Source organism: Actinia tenebrosa, unplaced genomic scaffold, assembly GCF_029948245.1.
Source record: "Actinia tenebrosa isolate PJP-AT-01 unplaced genomic scaffold, QUT_ActTen_1.0 PGA_scaffold3__52_contigs__length_22856419, whole genome shotgun sequence".
NCBI lineage: Eukaryota > Metazoa > Cnidaria > Anthozoa > Actiniaria > Actiniidae > Actinia > Actinia tenebrosa.
The window spans coordinates 20,644,382-20,670,729 of record NW_028292580.1 but is presented as its reverse complement, the minus strand read 5'-3'; the positions used below and the strand labels follow the sequence as shown (position 1 = coordinate 20,670,729).

At 37.8% G+C, this 26,348-nt stretch overlaps 2 protein-coding genes, 1 long non-coding RNA gene and 1 pseudogene across 6 annotated transcripts in view; all 4 read left to right on the top strand.

The window, feature by feature from the left end:
* Positions 1 to 2,695, top strand: part of LOC116305142 (uncharacterized) — a 38,009-nt gene extending 35,314 nt beyond the window's left edge. For all 3 annotated transcript variants that reach the window (XM_089035578.1, XM_089035579.1, XM_089035577.1), the window contains one exon: positions 1,624 to 2,695. In XM_089035578.1, coding sequence (XP_088891704.1) covers positions 1,624 to 1,659 — 36 coding nt within the window. In that variant the 3' untranslated portion in view covers positions 1,660 to 2,695. The remainder of the gene's footprint in view (positions 1 to 1,623) is intronic.
* An 809-nt stretch (positions 2,696 to 3,504) lies between these two features.
* LOC116303081 (uncharacterized) lies at positions 3,505 to 14,479 on the top strand. The gene is made up of 16 exons (XM_031712531.2): positions 3,505 to 4,099; positions 4,352 to 4,417; positions 5,029 to 5,124; positions 5,831 to 6,063; positions 6,608 to 6,689; positions 7,276 to 7,452; positions 7,856 to 8,209; positions 9,316 to 9,427; positions 10,513 to 10,584; positions 11,016 to 11,087; positions 11,342 to 11,422; positions 12,100 to 12,159; positions 12,687 to 12,764; positions 13,346 to 13,417; positions 14,067 to 14,132; positions 14,396 to 14,479. Exons 2-16 carry the CDS (start codon positions 4,354 to 4,356, stop codon positions 14,475 to 14,477), a joined length of 1,701 nt encoding a protein of 566 aa, XP_031568391.2. The 5' UTR covers positions 3,505 to 4,099; positions 4,352 to 4,353; the 3' UTR covers positions 14,478 to 14,479.
* Positions 14,480 to 15,508: 1,029 nt separating this feature from the next.
* Positions 15,509 to 17,685, top strand: LOC148908870 (uncharacterized). Its single transcript, XR_016120842.1, has 5 exons — positions 15,509 to 15,513; positions 15,780 to 15,848; positions 16,483 to 16,554; positions 17,118 to 17,189; positions 17,613 to 17,685. It is a non-coding gene; the product is annotated as an uncharacterized LOC148908870 (long non-coding RNA).
* Positions 17,686 to 17,772: 87 nt separating this feature from the next.
* LOC148908869 (uncharacterized) lies at positions 17,773 to 22,739 on the top strand (annotated as a pseudogene). Its single transcript, XR_016120757.1, has 7 exons — positions 17,773 to 17,838; positions 18,669 to 18,743; positions 19,274 to 19,452; positions 20,212 to 20,352; positions 20,454 to 20,749; positions 20,968 to 22,266; positions 22,391 to 22,739. The product of XR_016120757.1 is annotated as an uncharacterized LOC148908869 (transcript).
* Positions 22,740 to 26,348: the final 3,609 nt, after the last annotated feature.

Sequence of the window (26,348 nt, the reverse complement as noted above, 5' to 3'; positions counted from 1 at the left end):
TTAGTAGCACTGGTAACGAGCACTGGGGACTGTTTTAGGAAGCGCCATTGTTTTGCAGTATGGCGGAATACATAGCAAGCTCTTTGAAAAACGGGCCCAAACAAACATAAATTTAGTTTAAAAATTAAACCTCTTAAAGGAAAAAAAGGAATTCCCTAAAACAGTCTAAATCAGGATTCAGTGCACGTTCTACTGACTACCAGTTTTCCGCGCAACTTTGAAAAGTCTAATATAGATTCATGCCTGTGCACTGTTAAAGCGCGATTAAACGTAACATTTTTCGTGTGTCCGGAGTGTTTACAGAGGGCAACGAAGGCGCAATCGTTGCCAAAAGTAGAAACGAATTCTAGTTTTTGCAACAATTGCTGCAACTTTTCTAGCAATATTTTTTTAATTGCTCTTAATGCAACTTGTGTCGCAACTATTTTGCGAGAGGTTGCCGAGAAAATTGCTTGGTGTAATCACGCCTATGATTCCAGAGTTTTTAAAAGACAAATTGTTTCTTATTTTCTTAGGTCCGAAGTCGGAAATATTAGTGGTAACCTTAGCAGTAGGAGCGACTATCATTTTAATGGTAGCTAGTTATTCAGAAATAAGCGGCAAAACTCCAAGAAACATTAGTAACGGTGGTATTAAAAAAACAAACTAAGGGACCAAAGAAGTTTTTTGGAAGCGTGGAAATGTGTAATTGAGGGAAGCGCATTATTTTCTGTGGGAGGGAGGGGGAAGGAGGTTGGAGAAAAGAGAAATACTGTATATCGTAGAAAGCGCGGAGGAGGGGGGGGGGGGGGGGGGGGGGATGGGCGAAGACAGCAAAAGCACTCCCTATCATCTTTTAAAAGTATTAGCGCCACTCTCGGTTTCTCCCACACATTTATCCATGCGAGAGCACTATACTCGTTCCCATAGTAACTATCCCATAATGCAATAAGGTTGACGACGTTGTACTTTGCAAGAACTAGCTGTTGTACCTTTGTCATGCTGTACCAAGGTTATTTTCACGAGGATGAAAACCTTTCTCTATGCCCGCACGCGTAAACCCATCTTGAACCACTTGAATGTCACTTCCTTGAGTCCTTTTTTATCTCCGGTTTAAATCCCTCGGCAAAACCTAACACGTTAAATTCCAATTCAATGTGTTAGTTAGCCGTGCCCTAACTTCGATGAGCCCAAAGGTTATTTCGGTTTATCAATAAAAAATGTTAAGGTTTTTTGAAGGCTACGCGGGGAATTAAAAAAAAAATCAAGATGGCGGCCGCGTGAGAAAGGTCGATTGTTCAGTACTATAAAGCTCTATCGAGGGAAAATAGAACTGAGAGAAGTAATCTCTGGTATCCATGCTTATAACCATCATAACCCTGTTTGATGCTATTTTTAGAATCACAGTTTGCCATCTTTTTTCGATGAAATAAATGAAAACATGAGCAAACAGAGTAGAGTGCGCGCATTACACGCGTGCAGTAAAACAAACGATCAAATGAATTATTCTAAAAATAGCATTAAAGAGTGCTCATGATGGGGCACGGGACTCCTCCTATTAGTTCATTTTCTCTTTGTTACATGGAGTTGATTAATTATATTGTTTGTTTTTTGTTTTTTGTTTTTTGTTTTGTTTTGTTCTAGAAATATCAACTACAGCCTAACCAAGGATTTCCTTGAGAGACGACTTCAATATCCACCAACATTCTAATTCACATCAACCGTAAAACACAAAATGATTACAATGATCATTCCCATTAGGCAATATAGTACCTGCCAACATCTTTAGATCAAATTAGAATCATTTTACCACGTATCCTTGCATGCTTTTTAAAAGACACCGTAGTGTACAATCGTGTATGTTGGTCAGGATCGGAAAGCAGGAGTTCCCAAATATGGTTCGTAGCATTCATAGAAATCGGCGTTCTTTACTCAGTTCGTGTTTCTGACGTTGGGTTGTAAGGCCTTTATCATGGTGTCATTTTAATACTATTACCAGCCAGAATGCTTTGTGAATTTCTTTCTATTTTTAAGCGTTGGCTTTAGTGGTTTATGACACTGTTATGCAAACACCGGGAAGAGCTTGTTGGTTGCGCCCCCAAATTCACGTAGACAAACTTAAGCATTTTAGGCATTAGGCATCTTCATGAATGCCAGGAGATCTCTCTCGCAATTTATATTCTTTGTCACCCATGGCACAAGTAAAGAAAGAGTAAAATGAACACGCTTCTAGCTATAAGTTAAAAAAAAAAAACTACCAACCTCCCGTAACACTGCAATATAACAACTATACAATAGAGTGCATATACCATATATCCGTGAAAAAGTGAACTAACAAGGTCGTACAAATTAGTGCACAGTTTTGTTGGTCTACGGTCTACTGAGGTCTACTGAACTTACTAATTTGTGCGGCGATTTTTTACAAGGTTTTTCGCGGATATATGGTGTGCACTCTAATCAATTCATATACTAAAGAACTCTATTTTTCTGCTAGACTTTTAAATTTCTACTAATAGTACTATAAATATATTTCTATAAAGCTTTAGGATAGGTACTTATACCTGAAAGATCAGTAGGTACCTCGGCGCTAACTCAATACCAATGACCGTTAGTATTTTAAGATAAAAATGACTATATAGAGGCCATTATATTATCAGGTATTAGGGGAAAAAACGTATTTTAAAAATAAAATAACCGTTAAGGTATCAAAAGAAAATATATTTTATTAACTTTTATTATTTAGCGCGCTAAAAAACTAAGGACTACCCAGCTGATCTGCATGATACAGTGATGTAGAAATGACGTTACTGCAGACTCGTACCCAGCCGTCATTTGTTTCACGACCTCCAAAAATTGACCAGCAAAAAATAATAACATGCTCTCCATTGCAACACAATATGAAACTCTTTTTTTTGTGCATGTGTCACTGTTATCAAGTGGCCGTTTTTTCTTTTTTCTTTTGGTAGCCTGGAAATCAATAATTTCAAGAGCAAAAGTGAAACCTCAGATTTGCAACTTGTCTAGATTCTGATTGGCTAACACTCTTCCTCGGCTAGACAGTGTTACGTTTTCATTTAGACTTTGGATTGACGTCATATTTCACTTTTTCTCAAATGCAAACAAAAGTATCTTGGAATCTACTTTAAGAATGGATTTAGCATGGCACAACGTAGGTTGTTGGGGCTGTCGCCTAAATAAATAAAATATTGTGGATCGTGTATGAGGCGGAAGAGAAAGTAAATATCGATCTTCTGTTTTCATTCTAATTTTATTCAACTTCATTTTACATCGTAACCCCCCACAGTTAAATCTATTTGTTCTTGAGCATAAGGTGAGCATTTTGAAGCATAAGGTAGTCATTACCTTATGTAAATGTCGCTACGGGACCGTAATTCGTCGTGGGCAAGTTTAAGAAGAAAGATGCCAACTTGCCTTTTTTCCCTTCTTTCTTTTTATTTATTTATTTATTTATTATTTATTTATTTATATTAATTAATTAAATATTTTGTTTGTTTTCTTAATTCCTCGCTTGCTTGTTATTTGTTGGGTTGCTCTTTCATTCGTTTCGTATTTTTGTTTCACAATTGAGGAAATGAGAAATACCTCCCAAGGTCATGGATATCGTGGTGGAAAAGTAATCGTCTTCCACTGTAATCTTCCTTATACTACGCACTAGAAATCCTGAACTGAAATCAAAATCCTTAGACAATGGGCCAACGTTTACAACATACACAAGGACTGCAGTGGATGAATTTTACGACAACTTATCAAGTTGTTTGATATCCCATCTCATACCTTGTGTCAAAACCGCTATAGATTTAAGGATACAAATTCTAATGGAAAAGGTAAAACTAATTTGTTATTGTAAAAAAAATGTTCTTATATACTATCAGCGTGGTATGGCAGATTGTATTAGGTACTTGCTCCCGGCGCCTTTGAGATAGGGGAATTGTATTTGCTCCGATTCTAATTGCCAAGAAAAAAAACCCTATTAGTGCACACCATCTGTTATAGCTTTTGTTATTTAAGCAATAACTTATTTGAGAAAAAATTCAACCACCTCATTTTTCCTTGCACGTTGGATGAAGTTGTGGTTGTTTGGAAGGCCTTTTTTAAAATGGTGAGTCAAAAATTCTGTCGAACTGTAACATTTTTCTGCATGGGAATGCTAAGAGAAAGGATGGAGAAGGTGGAGTTGATTCATTGATGTATACAGTATGTGTAAAGAGGATAACTTGAAAACGATTTTGCGAAGCTTTGCCACTTTTAGAGGACTCCGTCCTGCATTCCATTAGTTTGATCTAGAAAGTTCCATTATTACTTATCCATGTATCTGAAAACTCTCTATCTTTTTTTTTTCTTTTTTTTCTAGAAATGTTGTTGATAAGTATACAGATGCTGGTGCAAAAATTCTTGGTCTTTTTGTTTCTCCTTGAAGGTAAGAAGAAAAACCAAAAAAAGGACCGTCTTGCGAATACCAAAGTTCACGCTTTTGTTTGTTCGCGTCATTGCGGTAAATTAAAACAAGTGTCTTTTGTTGAATCACAAATAAGAGAGAAAACAATGACATTAATGCAGTAGGATAATTTAAAATTGACTTCTTTAAGAGGTTTCTCTTGGTGTATATAAATCCTATTTTACCTATAAAAGTGACGAACCTTGAAGAAAAGACACGTTTGAGTTATTGATGCATGAAGTGGTTTCTCTTGATGTCTATATATAAATCCTATTTTACCTATAAAAGTGATGAACCTTGAAGAAAAGACACGTTTGAGTTATTGATGCATGAAGTGGTTTCTCTTGATGTCTATTTATAAATCCTATTTTACCTATAAAAGTGATGAACCTTGGAGAAAAGACATGTTTAAGTTGTTGATGAAGTGGTTTCTCTTGATGTATATAGAAAGCCTTCTTTACCTATGAGTTGAAACAGAGTTCAGGCTTGATCTAGAATTTTGAAACAACTCGAGGAAAATGAAGAGCGGCATTGCTGTGATTTTTGTAAATGTTTATAAAAATGCGAGGCCCTAACCATAAGTTATTTTGAAGGAGTGTCTATGCTGTCTTGCTCATTTGATGATGGGTTGTGTGGATGGCAACACCCAGAAAATGCTTCCAAGAGATGGCTCCTAAACAAAGGAATAAGTATGTATCATTCTTCTGACATCAAAATAATAATCAATCATCTGAGCTCAATAAACAGGGTTCACTCCAGCGCCTGTGATGAGCCTTGGAGAAATCCAATGTTAATTCTATTTCCCATTCCCGATGACCTAAACCCTGGTTTTAGCAATGAACCCTGAGGAAATCCCATGCTGGTGATTCTTTTTGCAGTTCCCAGGGACTTAGGCATTTAAATTTCTGTGCCAGTGATGAACCTTGGACATATCCAATATTGTTTATATTTCTCATTCCCTGTGTCCAAATCCCTGTTCCTAGTGTTTAAAAACATTGAAGAAATTCACTTTTGGTTATTATATTCTCTATTCTTAGTTTCTAGCTTGCAGTCCCAGTGATGAACCTTAGGGAACACCTGTGTTTCTGTTTTTATATCCCAATGACATAAATATCAATTCCAGCCATAAACCTTAACTTGAAGAAGTCCCATATTTATGATTATATTGTTCATGCATTCTCAACCTTTTTCCTAGTCCCAGTACACGAAACCCCTTTTTTTAAAGTTCAAAAATGCGATCAAAACATTATTGTTAACAAGTGTTGTTTCCCAAAAAAATAATAAGCAGTGTATTTTTCACTAGGTACATATCAAACTGAGAAATTATTCACTTCATTAATTTTTGCATTACAATAGCTTTTTGAAATAGCTTTTTTTTTTTAAATTCAATTTCAGGTCAGCACATTGCAACTCCCTACAGTGAGCCGAACTCACTTCCTTTTTCCGTAAAGTTAATTTATCCCAACTTCACGGGGTACGGAGTTTTGTCCTTTTCCTATGCAATGGAGGGTAGCATTACGTTATTAGTTAAGGTCGGAGAAAAGACAATTGTTAAGTTCGCTTCGAAACACCACATCAGATACGTTTGGCAATGGATTACAGTTCCTATCAATTCAAGCAACAATGAGGTTAGATATTTTGTATCAAATATATGAAGACCTTGCCGGCCTTCAAGATTTATCGATTCCTCTAAATAGCCCCCGGGATTATTAAAGTCACGACAACTCGATAGCAAGTTAGCAACAGATAAAATGATTATTATATATGCTAATTATTGTTAAATGTCCCCAACAAGATGACAAAATATATTATGACATATCGTATCATTGCTTTGTTTTAATCAAAGAAGGGAATTTCGCCCTCGCTAGATTATGACGTATTTCCAGCTAACACATTCAGAACTTCTGAAATATTTGTTTTTTCATTTGATGTCATTTCCTGCATGAAAATTGGGGGGTTGAAAATTGGCATTTTTCGACCTCGTTTGATACCCGGCCACCAAAAAAAACCCAGCTAGCTCCATAAATCCAAATCTGCCCCCCCCCCCCCCCCCCCCACCCCCAATCCCCAACTTTATAGCCAGTCGATTAGACGCCTAAACAGTGGGAATAGTGTGTGCCTTCTTTCATGCATTCTAATATTTTATTTGTCTGTCTCTTTGTTGTTTTCTAGGTTGTCCTCGAAGCATCAAAGCCATTTATGACCGCAACAGAACAAACCGCAGTTGATGACATAGTTTTCTTTGAAAAAGAAGGTGAGTTCTGAACCTCATTGGTTCTTTTACGTCCCTCAGATGCAGGGTGAGGTAGTGTGGAGAGACGGCACCATCATTTGACGTGGGCATCCGAGTAATGTGCATGGAGATCGAATGCTCTGTAGATGTTGTTTGAAAGACAACCTTTTCTAAGTTATTTTTAGAGCCTGAGTGTTGGCCCTGTCATGGAATTGAACTCACGACCTCGATTTCCCACACGAAAGAACGATCCTCAACCAGCTGAGCGACCGGGTCAAACGTTGCGGTTAACTATTACTCCTTTACGTAAATGATATTAGATTGTAAGAGTATAGGGCTGTAAGCAACGTAAGCCGAACGCTCTATCTATTAGCTTACTGTGTATGGGTCAGAGTGTCTGTACTTGTAAATGTTACCAATGCTTTATTCTCCAATTGAAACAATTAAACCTTTAGACAAAAAAAAATCCTGTCGTGAAGAAAAAGTAAGACTGGCACGTCTTTATAGAAATGCTTTTCCTTTTGGACCCGGAAGTCGCTTTTCCCAATAAATTGACGTCGCACTTATTAAAACGCTATATTAATATTTGCTTAACTTTGACTTACAGCTCCAAGATGCACACCACTCACAGCTCCTATCAACGGTACGATAAACTGCACTTCTAGCAACTATGTCAACAGCATTTGTAAATTTGAGTGTCAGGGTTCAAATCTCGTGGTTGGACCTTTGGAAAGAAAATGTCTCCCTACAGGAGTTTGGTCTGAATACCAACCATCTTGCGAGTGTAAGTACGATTAAGATTATACTAAAATATACCTATGATATATATACTTATGGAAGCAGGATTGGCTTAGAGCGCTCGACTCTCACCCATTTGACCCGGGTTCGCGGATTCCTGGACTCGCACGGTGTCATGTGAAGAGAGTTTCCAAAGTTGGTTCTCTGCTGTGCTTGAAAAGTATACTTATTTTCCTGGGTACGTTTTTCCTCCCTCCGCAAAATTCAAATTCCAATTCGATCAAGGAACGAGGGCCTAAGGTTTGTTGGCCACTGACTATTAAGTGATACCCGGCCCGCAAAACAAGAACTACTCTTTTTGGTAAAGATTTCTTCTTTGTTATTAGAAACATCAAAGTCTTTAGAATTTCAATACCAAAATCCATCTACCGTGTGTTTTATGCTTTCAGTTCCCCAGATTCGTCTGACCAGTCCACAGGGGAACCTTAGCTCTAAGGCCGGTGTTGTAGAGTTACTCTTTAATGGTACCTGGGCCCCTGTATGTACACACCTGACCAATGAGGGTCGGCGCCAGTACACCAACATAGCATCTTTGACGTGCCGAAGCCTAGGATATAGCAACATTGGGATCAACATTCCTTCAGTACCAATGGATCGACTTGTTGACTCCTGGACAAATTTGGCTGTTGGTAGAGAATGTACTCAGGAGGATAAGTCGTTGTCACAGTGTAGAGGGCTTCAGATCAAAAGATATGCTTGTTCGAGTGACTACTTATTCTTTATTACATGTTTTAGTCCGCAGTGTAAGTTGCTAGAGGAGTTGATATATTTCATGAAAAGTAATAAGTAAGATATGCATTAAATTAGTTACAAAATAGTTTTGTGCCAGTGGCCTTCCATGGAATGTCCCATTAGTGTGCTTTTATTTAATGATTTTGAATCTTAGAGCCTGGACACTTGCAAATCGAGCAATCTGATTGGATAGATCGCATCGCGGACTGGTCTAGATTCTCCGGTATTAACCGGTCCGATCGCATATTAATCTTACGGCGAAAATATTTTGTCTTTTTCAATGAAAAGTGGTCATATATAATAAAACTCTTATCAACCGAGCTTGGTCAGTCTGTACGGGATAATCTTGAACTCGGTATGGAAATTCGAGAACAATGTCCGAACTTTTGGTGACCGTAACACAATCTAAAACAATTCATACCCCGTGACGGCTAGCGCCGAAAAGGTGAGTTGAGTTTGTATACTTATTGGAAGTCACTTTTCTATATTGGACTGTTATCGAACAGACCGTGCGTTATTTGGCTGCAAAGTTTGTATTATTTCTGATGACATGTGACTATGTTCGATATGAGTATAGTCCAAAGAATAGTCATTTCGGATTGTCTTTTACCATGCGATGATCTCCTCATCGTTTGTCGCTTTAATGAATACAATAGTGTGACCGGCTGAATATACGATTTGCACTAACAGGTCACGTGTCCCTACCTCCCCCTTAAAACGAGCAGTTGTGTGAAAACGAACTGGCAAAGCCTACCATCCAGAAAAATCCTTATAAAATATTTGATTTTATATTTAACGCCATTTCTCCGCGATCCTTTCTCGCTTGTCACGAGCTAAAACTCCGCTAGCCTTCTAATATCGAGGTCCCCTTTTCATTTCTGATGTTTATTTTGACATAACTGCTCGTTTTTCTGGAGGTAGGTCACGTGTTCCTTTTGGTGCAAGTAGTCTAGTTCGTGAAAGATTTCACCAGTATCTTATCCCAGAATCCCTAACTATTTCATTGGTTATATAGTGACAAATATCAATTTTTAATCGAAAAAAGTTTCTATTGGTCAATTGGATGCCTAACATTTCAATGGGTTTTCTCGAATAACTACTGATTTTTGTGTAACAGGTCCAAGGAACTGTCAGTGTAGTTTTGGAGCCATCAGTGAATATACAGTAGGCTGTGCATCACCAGCTAGTGTGGATACTCTTAAATTGCTACCACATTATACCATCAATTTGTGAGTGTATGGCAGCTGTTCCAGAGTTGTGCATGTAGAAATGCGTTGCATTATGAAGCTGTTTTAAAGGACCTTCATCAATCACTTAGCATTTTATGCACCAAGAACCGAAATAAATTTGAAAATTAACACGATAATTCAAGTTTTCTATCACGTTTTTTTCTCTTTTTACTTTATATCAGCAAGAAAAAATACGCAATATAAATGATAAAGCGTCCCCTAAAACAGCTCCATCCATGATGCAAAGCGTTCTGCACTGACTCCCAAATCAGGTGATTTTTCTTGCCTCAGCCAGAAGTAATTAGCCAATCAGGGAACATAATGTTCGTAGCTCGTTATTACCTAGATTCCGTGCTTGCGGCTCGATTAACAATGGCTTCTACTCGAAAATCAAAGGAAAAAACTCATCCTTAGAAAGTTTAACCAAATATATTTTAGAAATAGCATATTTCGTCGTTTTGGTGAAAAATGTTACGTTTTTACGAGATAACTGAAAAAGTACTTTGAAATTTCCGCTGTGACAAACAACGCATTGCGCGCCTAGATTCCAAATTACCTTGGAAACAGCTAAAACGTCATTCTATGGACAGCGTTTTTGCGCATGTGTAAAATTTTTCCATTTCATTTCCTTGAGCATTCGCGCGTTTCACGAGCCATTTATCATTCTCTTGAGGATTATTACTTTGTTTACTAGTATTTTTTCTCTTGGCATACTGAGCGGTGTCCTCCTCATTTTATAACTGAAACTAATCTTACAGAAGCCACTAGAATATTAAATTTTGGAAATTTCAATTAGGAAAAGGAAAAGAAAGGGGCAGGGAAAAAAAAAAAAAAAAAAAAAAAGAAACAAATGTGCCAATTAAGGAGGCTCTTAACCGCAATAGAGGTTTTGCACCATCACGTGACGACAGCCATGTTAGATGGCAGGAACAATACAGGTTTCACGTACATAAGAATGGATTCAATTCCCAAGCGCAAAGGGATTTTATTGTTCTGCCATCCAACCACAGGCAGTCCAAGCTGGATTAGGGCGCCGGCAAATGATGGTGTGCAAAACCGCAATTCATAATAGTATTATCTAACAGGGTGACGTTTGGTATCAACATGACAGACTTGAAAGAGGATTCACTTAAACACCTGCGACTGCTAAAAATATTGTAAGTACCTGTTCGTTTATACCCTTTTGCCGTTTCTCTGGTCGTTGGAAAGTGACGGAGAACTCATCCGGTTGAGAGTAAATTTTAGACTGAAAGGTAATTCCCGAAGAACCGGACGATCACATCCAGTCCTCATTATAAGAGCCTGGGTTCAAACCTTTCACTTTATTTAATCCTCTCCCTTATCTGATGTCAGTCACCACCAACAGCAGTCTTTCTGAAGACTACTCTCTCCCGGACCATCAAACTCAACACTCATCATATGATCCTTGGTTCAAAGCTTTTACTGTATTCATTCCGGTCTCTATTACCTGATGTCAGTCAGCACCACCAGTAGTCTTCACTCATCTTGCCGTTGTCTCGGTCTGTATTTTTACCAAAACAGTGACGTTTGTATAAGGTTTTTTAAATTTTTGATTCTAATGTCACAGGATGCTTAGAAAAACAGATATCAAGAAAGTTAATTCGAACATTTTCAAGCAGCAAAAAGGACTAAAAAAGCTGTAAGTTTTTTTAAATCTCTCAATTTTATCGAACCTTGAAACAACCTCTAGTCCCCTGCAAGGCAGGGCATATCGTGGGCTGATATATAGTTTCTTATATTTTTGTGCGTTAACTATATCGCTTTGAAATGAAGTTTTGATTTGAACGAATAATGTTTCCTTTAAGAGGTAGTTGTAGCAGTCCCACTAAATACCTCGATAACATTACTTGGACGTGGCTAATATAATTTAAGTTTATTTTCACTCTGTTTCAGTGATTTAAGAGAAAATAAGATCACCAGTTTGAATGATTTGAATCTTGAAGCTTTGATGCATGCAAAAATGGGAGACATACTGTACGTAAGGACATGATGATCTTTCATGTTTAACCCATGCCACATCGTAGATCCCCAGTAGTTCCTCGTGGTCCCGTGCAGTGCGCATGGTTATTTATATATAATAATTTTTTTATATATATTTATATAACATTCTCGTATGATGTTATACTGTTTTACCATTGCAATCTAAAACGCTATCGTACTCTTCTATTCTGTCCTATATTTCCCTTCATCTACATTCTCACTGGCACTTGCCTATCCTTTTGCTGGCTGTCCCTTGTATGGTGCTTTCCTTGATATCTCCGATGTTTTCCAATTTAAAAAGGGGTTTTGGCCCCAAGAACTCCCCTATGAATTTGCATTTACATACGGCATCAGTTTTCATCATTAATTACAGCTAGCTGCCGGTTTGACAGACCAGTCATTTGCTTTTCAAACATGATGTACAGTTAAGTGACATCAATATTCGTTTTCACAATAAGAGGAGAAACAGATAAAGCTGACCGAGCGCGCGCTCTTTCCGTTGGTTGTTTTGATCAATACAAATGAGAAATCTTTATCGTTTTTGGTATTGCAAAAAACAAGTACGCCTCGTGGATCCACACTATTTTGACAATGTGATGACGCAATTTATCGTCAATAATTAAGAAGACAGACACATAAAAACTGATTTCAATTTGTTAATTTTATCGTAGAAAACTAGACAAGCCGTCGTTCTCATCTTATATTAGGCGGCATTACGAGAGCGTGCTCCTGTAGGTACCATCCTAAATTAATAAGCCAGTAATTATTATAGAAAACAACGGACTAAAAAATGACATCGAATGGTGTGATCCAGAATATCCTCACTCATGCTGGAGTTGTATAGACAGTAAGATATGGGTGAGGGGAATCCAAGGGTAACGGATAGTTAACAATCCGAATAGTGTACGACCAAAGATCGAATGAGCTTTTGACTTGTAGACCATAAGGGCGAGAGGTCTAATTGTTTTCTCATATTCCTAACAATCGGTCAAATAAATTGAAACGACAATTTTGAAATAAGGTTGACAAAACGTTTTTTGGGGGCTACTCCAACACCTGCAGCTAGTAGCTAAGCCAATCAGTGGTGTGGTGTGGTGTGGTGTGGTGTGGTGTGGTGTGGTGTGGTGTGGTGTGGTGTGGTGTGGTGTGGTGTGGTGTGGTGTGGTGTGTGATTTTTAAATAAATTCAATCAGATACAATATTTATCCCAATATTTTCAGTTCATTCCTAATTTATAACTTTTCGCTTTTACATGCAGTAACTTGGATCTACAGAATAACCGCATAACTAATATTACCAAAGAGGCGACAAAAGGAATAGAGTTTGTGTACGTCTTGTAAGTGTCACCAACCATAACATTATTCCTTCATATATTACTGCTTACATCTTAAAAAATAAAAGGGTTTCACGTACATACGTCACCCACAGTCTAACTGAAGTTGTTACAGGGATATTTTTTTTATCAGTGATCAGTGCGACGGAAACACGACAGTACAGGTTACTCCCGGACTAGACCATCCGTCTCCAATTATCTTGTGTTAGGGTTATTTTGTTTTATTTTATTAATTGATTTTTTTTTTTGATTTTGTTAAACGCCACCATAATGACCTATAGAGAATAGGTCGTTCTTCCGTTTCCATCTTTTCTCGTGATAAGAAGAGATAACTAGCTAAAAACTAGTGTGAGCTGCGTCGGTGTTTCTAATGAAACAGCAATGATAAAAGGGCAAATTTTACACCGTGAAAAGATGAAAAACATGAAAAAACTTACTGACGTTTCGGACGCTAGTCCTTCGTCGGAGTAAAAGAGCAGTCTTTTAGAGTTTTTTCATCTTTTCACGGTGTAAAATTTACCCTTTTATCATTACTATTTCTTTCTTTTCTTTTCTTTTTTTTTTTTTTTTTTTTCGTGTATTAGAAATCTTGAAAATAATCGCATTTCGTACGTCGAAGATGACTCGTTTGGTAACTTTTTCAAGATAGCACTTATGTAAGTGTAATGGAGGATATATTTCAGTTCTATCGGATTTAAGTTTCGGACTCATTAAATCGCATTTTCAAATGGCCGTTTGTGCTGTAGCATAGCCATAGGCATACCCTTTGCAAATAGCTTTTCATGTCTCAGGTCAGGTGATCTCGTTTTGACAGCCCATCAAAAACTAGCCAATCATCGCGCAGGAAGAAATGTGATCAGGCGGTCCATGAAAAAAAACATGGCGCTCGAAGTCAGAAAAGATTACTCTAAATCTTTGCTTCCCTAGCTACGTTATGGACTAGCAATACATTTAAAATCCTACCTTTTCTTATAACGAATACCTATGGGTCAAATGGTGCGTTGTGGCTTCAATTCTTTTATGAAATTATTGTGAAATGATAGCTTTTTGTTCGTCGATAAACAACTGAAACTAGGACCGCCTGATCATCTACAACAATCCTTCGCGCGTTCCCCGAGATCACCTGACACAGATAGCAAATCATAAAGTGTAAGTAATAACTAAGATAAACTGTAGTGCATTAAGGGTCGAAAGCTCTCATCAGCAAGCATGGGCTGGTCTAAAGGAATTCGACGGCGAACGCCCCTCTATTTTTATAAGAGCTCCGTATCGACAATAACATTTCAAAAATATTTTATATTACAGAAATCTCGCTCAGAACAGGATATCATATCTTCCCGAAAACTTTGCAACGAAGGATGTTATGTCTTTGTAAGTCAAAAACGTTCAAATAAAGCCAAAAAAAATATCTAAATATTGTTTTTAAATACTAGCCAGTACTATTTTGAAGAAAGAAATCTTACTATGAGAATGCAAGAAAAACTTCAACGTTTTTGTTTTTGTAACTCGAAAATCGTTGTTTGTCCACGTGATGTCACAAGCAAAAGCTATGTTAACCTTTTATGTATTTCACTGACCTCGTAGCCTCTATGTAATCGCCACCATATCATCATTCCTGAGTTCTATTTCAACAGAGATCTGCGTTATAACCAAATCAAGCATATTTCTCTTGGTTCGTTTAATGGTGCAGCCCCATACGTTTTTATGGAACTGTAAGAGCGTACTATAATTTAATAAATAAGCCATTAGGATAGTCTACAAAAGGGTCATGACCCCATACGAGGCAGAACTAATTTATTATATAGACATTAGTGTTTTACTTGGAAATACGCCACTATTATCTTTCATACGAACTACATCCGGGACCTCGGTGAATAATTAGCAATTATTCGCCGAAGGCGAAGGAAATATCGGTGGATATTTACCGAGACGCGAGTCTTCGAGAGGCGAGCTAAATATTCTCCATATTCACTTCGCCTTCGGCGAATAATTGCTAATTAGCATACCAACTTGTGTACAGAGTAACTTATTTTTATTTTTAACTTTATTTTCAGCTAACCTTTTCTTTTGTCTTTTGATTGTTTGTTTTTGTTTCCTTGCCTACCTTGCTCTCATTGGTTTCTTTTGTCTTATTCTATCATATATACACTCCTTTCTACCACTTCTTTCTCTTTTACTCCGACGAAGGACTAGCGTCCGAAACGTCAGTAAGTTTTTTCATCTTTTCACGGTGTATAATTTACCTTTTCATCATTACTGTTTCATTAGAAACACCGACGCAGCTCACACTAGTTTTTAGCTAGTTATATCTTTTTATCAACTTATTTTTATATACAATAATTCAATAAAAACAAACAAACAGAAACTTTTAGTTCGCGTGACAAATTCACGCATAACTTTTAGCAAAACTTTTAGGCCATACTTTGTTGCCTTTTTAGTATTGATAGGAATGATATTAATTTCTTTTTTTCAATTTCCTCATCGGAAATTGTAGCAAAACGATTGCCGGCAGATGCCATCTTGTTGCCGACTCAATATTCCGAGATTCAGAGGTGAATATCGTACAATATTCACCTCCAATTAACCAATGAGCGCGCGCGTTCTTAGGAAATACACAAGTTGGCATATGCTAATTTTCCATATCCTCAATGGTGAAGATATCGTTGACGTCTTTCCCAATGTTTTTCAGTTTTTGCTCGTAAATGTGTCTATATGATAAAAAGAAAATTACACTTTGGCTTGAAGATATGAAGTATCTTGTCGTATAAAAAATATTTAGCTCTTTAGTTCAAATTTGCTGCACTCACTCGAGGAATATTTTTACCACTCGAAGATAAACTTCATATCTTCGCGCCTCCATGTAATATCCTCTATGTATAATGACAAGGCGTATCTAGAGGGAGGTCTAGGGTGTCCTTGACCCCCTTTCCAGCTTGGAGCTAGTTACTATAGCAAAAGGTGCGTGTTTTACATGTTGTGCTAAATTTCGTCATGCTCATTTATATTCTTATCTTAAAGATTTCTAGGCCAAAATCTGATAGGGAATATCTCTTCAATGTTCTATGGCTTATCTGATCTCATGTTGCTGTAAGTAACTTGAAGCTCAATTATATTATGTATAAGGCATAACACAGAAGTAAACCCTGTCATGGCAATGTATATTTTTATCTTCTTTGAAAATATTTTTTCGAGTGGGGTACCAGCTTAAAACTTAATAAATCTATCAACAAAACTTAGCCTGATCAATGTAGGGATTTTCATTAGGTTAATTTTTGGGACAGCGCGATTCATAGTTGGTAGGGAGTGCGTGTAGTCTAGTTTAATTTATTAAAATTCGTCACACTGAGTACATTTACAATTAGGCACACGCACACGCCCACGGCAAAGGAATAGAATAATTTGTTTCTACATGGCGTAACACTAACACTGCCCCAATGGACTAATTCGACGATACGGCGGCCATCTTGGATTGCAATGCATTATGGGGTGTCCAGGGGGCATTCTGCATTCTGCAATGCATTATGGGGTGTCCAGGGGGCAAATAAAGCTTTGTTACAAAAATGAAATCGATTGATATGAACAGCTCACCACGAGATAATACAACAAAAGATGATTTAAGACAACACATCGATCACCTTTACCTATCGAAGTATCGTCGAAGCAGTCCATTGACATTCAACTTCCTAAAGTGTACTAAACATGTCTGCTTCCATCTGATTAGTGATCTAGGAGGCAACAGGATAAACAGGATCGACAAACACGTTTTTAAGTATTTGAGACGATTACAATCACTGTAAGAATCATAACTGAAAACCTTAGTCATGACACAACATTCAACACAGGACCTTGGTTATTTTACCACTCACTATCGTTAATTATCCAATATTCAGCCATTGCTCATTGCCTATTTACGATTTGCTTTTTGCAATTGGTCATTGACCACTGACTATTGGGTAACGACCCTTAACTACTTGGCTATTGACAACTGATTTATCATTATTTGGCACGCCATTGGCCATTGATCATTGACCATATGTTATCAACCTTGACTATTGGCTATAGAGTGTAGGTGCATGTTACGTCATTGCCGCCATCTCGGTTGACGATAACAAAGCTTTCCTCATTAGCTTCTCTTGTTAGATCAACCAAGATGGCTGCTGTTTCATTGTTATTCATATCTCAAGGGATTTTGAGTCACCTGGTTGCACACACTCTATTGTCAAACATTTATTATTTGGCAGCATTGGCCATCGATCATCGACCATTGAGTTTTCAATGTTCAGATTACCTATTTAACTGATAACTGACCTAGAATAGCATTATCATTATAATTATCTTTCACCTATCTGTGACTAGATCTGCTTCAAGAACAAACCTTTATGAAATTGAAGATATGGCGTTTCAACATCAGCGCTATTTATATAATTTGTATGTGCGAAATTTCTATTTTAAAGAATCAAACTGTTTAACACCCACTACTTATATCACACTAACCAACCTTGTTTATTTACTATTTCTGTACCACGTCCTTACTACTTTAGCCGCCATTTTTTAACAGGTTGGATTAAAACTAGAGTAAAGGCATTTAACTCGTGAAATACAAAATGTCAGTCAACGTGTAATAGGAAAGGAATTAAGGCCTACCAATTCGATTAGTCTGATATCTACTTCACGGGTCTAAAGTGAATTTAATTGGCCAGGGAAAGAATAGTCAACGTATCACATAGCAGTAGACTACGAAAGCCGAGAAGGGACTTCAGACTTCAGAGAGAAAAATTTCAGAAATAATAATTTCAGAGATAATAATTTCAGAGATAATAATTACAGTTACATTTTGCCCTATATTTTTAGGTTTTTAGATGGGAATAAATTGACAAAAATAACCAGGCTTACGTTCTTTGGCATCAACCTATGGCATTTGTGAGTACGAGAAATTATTAAGCGACCAGAACAACCACATTTTTAATATTCCAATTAACATATAATGTTTTGTTTGTACTTGTAGAAGTATCTCAAATAATCCTTTGGAAGTCATTGAAAGTGGTGCATTGATTGACAATACGAATTTAATTGTAGTGTATGTTTTTGTCTTTATTCTTTTCTTTTAAATCAATTTTAGAAAACTCATTAATAATTCATGAAGAAAACACAATAGAAATCATGACCACGAAGGAGGTTTTATATCTGATATAGATTTGTCTTCATTTGCATAAACTTTAACTTGGATTTTCTCTATCAAACTTGGTTTATTTCCTAAAGAATTCGGTACAATACGAAAACATACATCATGAGTTTTTTAAGCCGTTTAATAAACTCGCAGATCGTGTTTTATCGGGTCTAAAACCACTCGGCTACGCCTCGTGTTTTATACCCGATAAAATACTCCTGCTCGTTTATTAAACAGTACTTCTTGTATGCATTATCATTGGGGTGCACGTGGCTTCGTATAGCTTCCATCTTGGTTGAGTTTATTACAGTCAAAATGGCCCAACCCCACCCCCCTAGGTTCCATCAATGGTTTCGTATTCGAATATTGAAATTCTTATTCTATCCCAGAATTCGAATAATGAAATCATAAATGGAACCTAGGGGTAAGCTTGAGCAAGGTCAAAACCTTTGTCAAGCAACCAATAGAGGTTTTGCACCACCACGTGACGGCAGCCATGTTAGATGGCAGGAACAATACAATCGTTTTACATAAGAAAGAATTCAATTCCTAAAAGCAGAGGGATTTTATTGTTCTGCCATCTAACCACAGGGAGCCCAAGCAGTATTATGGGATGGGCACGTGATAGTGAAATAACCTCTATATAGTCAACCAAAATAGCGCTTATGACGTCACAAGGACTCCAAGTATTAGGTTAACTGATGATTCAATGTTGATTGTTTTTTTCATGGTTACATTAGTTACCTAATTGGAACAAATCTCCACACCCTTGATATTGGAACGACCTTCCCTACGAATCAAATGACAATTTCTTTGTAAGTTGTGAAAATTTTGGAGGTTAATGAATGATCTGGTAGAGGTGGTATCAGGAAGAAATAAGAGTAATGAAGAATATAATTACATGCTACGATTAGTCGGACCGATTCTCCGGTCTGCCAATATCGCGCGCATGCCAGAACTTCAACAATCGGCCCGTCACGAAAAAGTCTGTTGCATAGCAACAGATTTTGTGAATCGGGCCAATTCAATCCGATAGAAATCGGATTGAATCTGGTAATAAACTACACGTACGACTTGCACTCCCGATAGATACTGGCAGACCGGCGAATCGGGCCGACAAATCGTAGCATCTAAATCCGCCTTAAAAGAAAAATTAGCTAATAGTTTTAAAGGCCCATATACACGGTAGGCGATTTTTTCTCGCCAAACGACCGCGCACCTCATACTAGCGACTCGTATTGCTCTGTATAAATTGGCCAAACAACTTGCTTTCGACTTCGAACTAGCAGCTAAAACTTTGAAGCAAACGATTTCTCACCATGAGTAAATGTTCTTCTGTTCAAAGTGCACCAAGCGAAACGTTTGTGGACATGCTAATATATCCACCTGCGTCGGACTTTCTTCGGAGCACGGGATACCTCTGTAAACAGCCCAATAACTGGTATGCCCTCTGCAGACCCTGTCCTCAAGGGGAATACAAACTTACTTTCCTCAACGAGTATGGCTGTAAGAAATGCCCTGCAGGTACGTATTCTGCACAAGTAATTAAGGGTGGTGTAGGTGTGGTGTACTTCCTCTCACTTCTGTTGTCTCGGCTCATATTTCTAGACTTGGGATCGCATGTGAAAAAAAGACTTTATTGGTTATGTAGATTTTCCTACAGATAATACATTTATCATGTCAAGTTCCTTCAAGGTCACACTGTGTGTTTATTTCCATAATTATATACAAAAACAATTATTTAAGGAAACCTTAACTTATTTTGATATATTTTATGAAAGATTCTCGAAATCTGAATTTAGAATTTTGCGTTTTTCACGCGACATCATGGCGTTCATAATTCTTGTCCAAGTTTATGTCATTTTTTTCCAGTATACAAAATGTATAATAAAGCAATTATTGAATTCGGTTATCGTTCGGCTTCGGCAGATAACACAACCTCAGTCTTGATAATTTACGATATCGTGCTCAACCTCATCCAATAATTGCTTATGATTTGTACCTTTTATGGGTAAAAGGTGATCGCGCCCACCTGGACTTGAACCACCTTATAGGAGTCATTTTCAAAGTTTACGGCGAGTATCCCAACCCTTCTGCGAGTGAGCCCCTCCCAGGCTTAGATGATGAGTTAAAGTCAGAATAAGAGTGCGCGCACTATTTATGTTTTCGGTGTGTGGGACTCTTTTGGGGGGATTTTATCGATTTCGTGTCAGGATTTTGAGGGCTAGAATGATTTATGAATTTCTACTAAATTCGATAAATTGTCGGTTTTTTATTAATTAGGTGGCTTTTATCAAGACGATATTGCGCACGTTGGTGAGATCGTTCATGGCCTTGGGTGCAAACAATGCCCTTTGGGAACGTTTGTTAGTATCGCAAATGCTCCAGGAAGAGTTGAATCTTCCTGTTTAGCATGTCCCAGAGGTAAGAGCAACGACCGGTTCTAGTTTTTACTGAAGAATGGCTTTGTCAATTTCTGAGGCTCGAGATTATCATTTTTTACACACATTTTTGTTTAAACAAAGGTACAAACCTCAAACGATTAGCTGGGTTCAGAGCGTGTCCCTGTTTAGACAACTTTTATCGTTTGGATCGCTTCGGTGCTTGTAAAGAATGCCCCATTGGTTATCAATGCACCAATGAGACGATTAACCTACATCCGGGGTTTTATTGGATATGGAGCCAAGACACCGAGAAAGACAACTATCTGACATTTGCTGAAAAACTACAAACAGAAAACAAAGACCATGATTTAGATTGGAGAGCATTCAATGGAACTCTGCCGACTGCTTATGTCTGTCCTTTTCCAAGTTCATGCAAGGTGAGTGAAAAGAAAATTCGTCTTTAATCTTGTTCTAATCCTATAAGGTCCGAGTGTGGCATGCACTCTTGGAATGTCCACTGGACATCCACATGATTGATCGCGTTTCAGAATTCTGAGGTGACCAACAGCATCTCGCTGTGTAATTGCTATAGTGTTTTCTTTCAGTTTAGTAAATATTTATAGCTCATGAACTGGTATTTATCTTGAATTAATAGGGAGGATTTGTTGTAAACTGTTCCAATGGCTACGAGGGAATTCTTTGCGCTCTCTGCTCCAAAGGTTTCTATAAAACGTACTCTGGTTGTAGCAAGTGTCCATCTCTCTTAGTAATCGTGTTTCAGTTCACTGCCGTCTTCACAGTTCTGGCAATTATCACCTTTGTGATTGTCAAAGACAAAAAAGCCAGAAGTGAACGCTCTGCGACGGATACAATCTTCAGCAGTCTTAAGATAATGATCGGGTTTTACCAAGTTACAAGTGGTACACTACGAGCTTACTCATACATCCAATGGCCTACAGGCATTAACAAAGCTGATGAAGTTTGCAGATGTAGTGCAGCTGAACATCTTCAAACTTGTTCCAATAGAATGTCTGAGTCACTCCATCAAGATCACACCGTACGTTGGTCTTGTGACCTATGTTTCTCTAGACGTATTGGTCATATTGCTTGCCGTGGGATACCTGCATGCGACGAAATTCTTCTTAAAAATGAAGAACTTCAACCAGGAAGAAAGGAATAAAAAGCTTTTTGCCTGTAAAGCGAACTGTTACCGTGCAGTGTTTCTTTATCTGTTTGTTACCTATCCAGCAACATGTGAGAAGGTGTTCCAAGTTCTTCCATTTGGATGCACTAAGGTCTGTGACAACCAACAAACATGTAACTGGTACCTACGATCAGATTACTCTGTCCAGTGCTACACATCAGTCTACAACAGGTACGCTCTTTTGGCTTTCTTTGCTCTGCTCATCCCCGTCTTGTTTCCAGTGGTCACTGTTATCATGCTGTGGAAGTACTGTAGGAACAAAGAGGGCGTTGAAGTTGGACAGAAAAAAACTAAAATAAACCTCGCAGGCAGCAAGAAAACGAAGTGGGGTTCAATCAAGAAGTATTTCAAGAAGAATCGAAACGAGATTTCGTTAGGTATGAGGTTTATCTACGAAAACTACAGTGACCACTGCTGGTATTGGGAAGTCATTGAGTTGGTCCGAAAGGTTCTTTTGACGTCGGTGTTGATTTATTCTGGTCAAAGTGGTCGCTTCTTTCTTGGAGTAGCAGCATCATTGTCTGGTATCTATGCCGTCATATTTGCCAATTCTAAACCGGTTCCATACCTGTTTGAACACTGGCTTCATCTCGGGTCTTTAGCTTGCCACAATGGCTAACCAATCGATGGCATTGTTGCTAAAGATCCCAGAAGAAAGTCTGTCATCGTTGGTTAACGTGGAAGATGACACCGTCGGTGTGTCTTTGATGCTGGTGTTTGCAAATGTTTTTGTTCTTGTCATGATTGCAGGTAAGGTATCATAAAATTAAAATGAATAGAGGTGTACACAGAAGTTTCTGTGTTGGCTGAGAGAAAGAGCAAAAACCTAATATTATGAGTCATGATATGTTGACCTCTTATTCTTTTCTTGCAGTTCGTTATTTCTATGGAATATTCCTTTCACTTAAAGAATTCAGGAAAAACCCCAAATGCAGTGTTGGTTGTATCATGACGCTACTGCAAGTCGTAACCATTGGCGATGGGCAAGAACGTCCAGTGTCTACCAAAAGAGACAACTACCGTCGATCAGAGAAAATCGATCGTCGTCTATCAGAGAAAACTGCAAGAATAGCTTGTACAACAACCCAGGAATAACTAAGCAGTTTCAAATCGTCAAAATATAAGAAGTTGTATTTACAAACGAGAAGCATCAAGATAACGTATATTAAAGCAAATTTGGCTGTCGACTCGAAAGTTTTTACTATTTCGACAGCCACGCACACTCAAACATGATTGTTTTTATTTGATTGGTTTATTTTAATTCAATTGTATATTTGTATCTCTGTTCTGTATATTTCAATATTGTAAATAAGTGTGTGAATAAATAAGAGTCTAAAAGTCTAAAGTCAATTCGCCATGTTCTAAACGAGCCGGGATCTGGGTTTGAGTTACGAACGCAAAGCATCTATGGATTGCTTGAAGGGACAGAGTCGCCATGTTTACAAACTTTAAGCAGTTGGAATGTTGAGATGTCTCACTATAGTTCCTGTGTTCCTGGCTGTACAAATAGTTTCAGAAGCGCTTCTCATTTACACTACTACAGGATACCGAAAGATGAGGCTGTTAGAAAATCCTATAAAGTTATTTTGAAGAATGATAGCCTGAAATGGAACTCAACAAGTACACGGATCTGCTCAGAACATTTTGAAGGTGGCATGGTGAGAAACTAAGCCGCACTCATTTGCCATCGATATTCCCCTGGACAAAGCCAGAAACCAAAAGAAGAGAACTTAAAAGAGTCAGCTTCGATAAAATTAAAGAAATCGAAAACAAGAAAACAGGAAAAAATCATCTTTATAAGTTTTTCGTTTCCACCTAGTTTCTGGGACTTGAGTACGCATGCAATCACTTTTTTTCGCATGTTTTAATTTTTCAATTTAGTAAAACACAAGCAAACATCGGATTTATTAATGTATAAATCTTCTTGAAATTGCTATTTTCCAATCTTGTATTTCTTAAAGTGCTAGTCTTGCAAAAATATATTAATGACGCAAATAAAATCCCCGATTTTGTATATGCTCAAATAGGTTATAATGTTCGCCAATAAACAATAATTGGTTCAAAAAAGAAACTTTTCCCGTCTGAATTCTACTTCCGAAAATTGTTAAAAGCTCGTCCGCCATTTCTATGAGCAGCATGTTTTCTCGTTGCATTTTAATTTATGTGTGACGTCATATGCGCAACTGGCATCCTTCTTATCCACACTGCCTCTACAGCATTCTCTGTAAGAAGGCATGACTTGGTTTAAGGCTTGTTTTTAAATCAAAAATAGTCGAAATTTGGTTGCAATTACACATTGTGAAAAGCCGCGAATTTTGAAGGGTGGCGCGTATGACGTTACTTCCTTCGAATCACTAAAAGTTGCCAGTAGCGCAATCGCTTAATGGCGGACTCAAACGGCCAAACTTTACCGGCTAAATGCAACATCTTCCCAGTCTCGTATCGAAAAATAATTTGGACAGTAAGCTATATTACATATCTAATTTTATATGGTACAATTTCCATGGACGGGTGTCATTTTCGTAAGACTAGCACTTTAAAAGAGATATGTCAGGTATTTAGCCCATGAATCCTTTCAGTTAGCAAACAGCAACAATTATAGCTGCATCAGATCAGTATATCAACTACAAACTGCAAACCTATTTTTAGTAGTTTATTGATATGCATCACATCATTAACAGCTCGAGCTTAAGAATTCTTACGAACAATCTTTATAAACTTCTCATTGTGTTGAATTTAGGTATAGCCATGTTTAGTTATTTGACCCTATGTTGCCAAAAATAACCATGTCGCCTGGAATGTAAACCTCGGTGAGACGGAAGGCATTTCTGTTGGGGAAGACAACTTGGGTAATGGCAAACACCGATATGCTACGAAAGTTGAACTTTTTAAAACCTTGAACTGCTTGTTTTACTCTAGAAGTAATCTTATCTCTACAATATTCGTAATCCCAGTCGGTGAAAAAAGCCTCGTACCAAGGTGTCCCTTCGTTGCTTGCTGAGCCAGACCCTTCCTCTGTGTATGTTATCGTCAGGTCACTGTCAATGCTCGGCGTGAAATACTTATTGTATTTAACAGAAAATGTCGCTGTATCCCATTCAACCCAATCGTGTAAACCTCGAAAATCTGACTCGAGATACGGAATACTAACGTCGAAGTTAGTGTTTACCCAATTCACTTGAATCTTTTGACCCTTGTTGACAGGCTTAGCTTGGAAGGAGTTTCCAGGAATTCTGAAGTTTAAAGTGGCCGATTCATGACTTCTGTCAAAGTCTATTAATATGTCGGGTATTTCATAATATGAACCACTTTTGCCTACTAAATAAACCGACTTCTGAGATTCACTTGTGGACTTTCCAGAAACAACTTTTGTAGATAAATCAAAATTGAAATAGTTTTCAATGTCTTTCTTGATAATATCGTTGAAGATGATTCTGTTACTGATGAACAAAGCAGCTTCAAAACCTGTTGGGATAATTTGCTGGTCGATTGATAACGGATCGTTAAAGTCCCGTTGAGTCTGTTCGTGGGCAGTCGAACCGGTTGAGCTTGTTCTAAAGAAGATGAATAGTGTCCCGAGGCTAGGGTTTTCTGGTCTCCCAAAACCTCCTGTCGCCAGGTAGAAGTTTGTAGGCACAAGACTTGCTGGTGTTAGCTGATTTTCATAGGTAATTTTTGCTACTTCGAAATTTGCCGATTTCAATTTGTTGTTGAAAAATTTGTTGATCTGGTTTACCATTGCAACGTTAGTATCTTCGTTCTCTATATCCAATCCAATAAAACCAAAAACTTCTTTACTTAAATCTAAGACAACTCTAGAATCTTCAGAAGTCCCTGTTAGGGATCCGCTTATTTTCAAGAGATCCATTGTGCCAGAGACTACAGTGTCATCACTTACTGTTAGGGTGTTGTTAAAATGATAAACCGTTTTAGCTCTTTTGTTTGTCTCCCAGCCTTCGAGAAGCGCACTTTTGATTTTGATCTTCAGTGTTGCTCTATTTTGATTGTTGGGAATAAATTGTATCTTTGGTGCACCAACGTCCATTATCAGCTTGTTTTCAAGCTTAAATCCTGGTGCATCAACAGAGACGCACCTTTTTGTCACAATGCGTTTGACAAAATCAGCGTTGGTTTGATCATCATACTGTTTTTGCCAAAGCTCATTTACACGTTTGGCATTCACTGCCATTATGGCGTCCCATTCACGAACCAATGAGCGGCCATCCATTTTGTCAATAAGATTCTCTTTACTGCCTAAAACATCATCCGAGAGCTTTCCGTCGAAAGATCGATCATTCGAGCTTAATGGAGGGGGATGAAATATGACTCTGAGGTAAAGCCTGATCCTAAGAGTAGTAAGAGCTGTGCTGAAGCGAATTCCTTTATTGGTAGTAACCTTTGGTATACGAAACACCCAGTTATCAAATGGAGTGATTCTTATAAATTTGTTTGCAAATTCTTCCGATGGATTTCCAATGGTTTCTCCACTTTTGATATTATACACAGTGCGATATTCCGTTGGAAAAGTGGAATAGCTTTTTGGATTGCGATCGAGATCTCTGTCTTGAAACCATTCTCCAGACGCCGTGGCTTGAATGTAGGCGGTGTTATCTGCTGACTTTAGAATATTGTCTGCACGCACTTCCATTCTTATGATACGAACACGCACGTACTCATGGAATGGAAGAGAACTGAGTGGAATGGAAATTTTGTATCCGTCCTTGGACAACAAATCTTTGACACATACACCGGTGATATTGTATTCAATGGGCTTCTTGAGGTCTTTAGGAAGAGATGGAAAGTTTTCTAACGCAGAAATAGAAGACTGTATC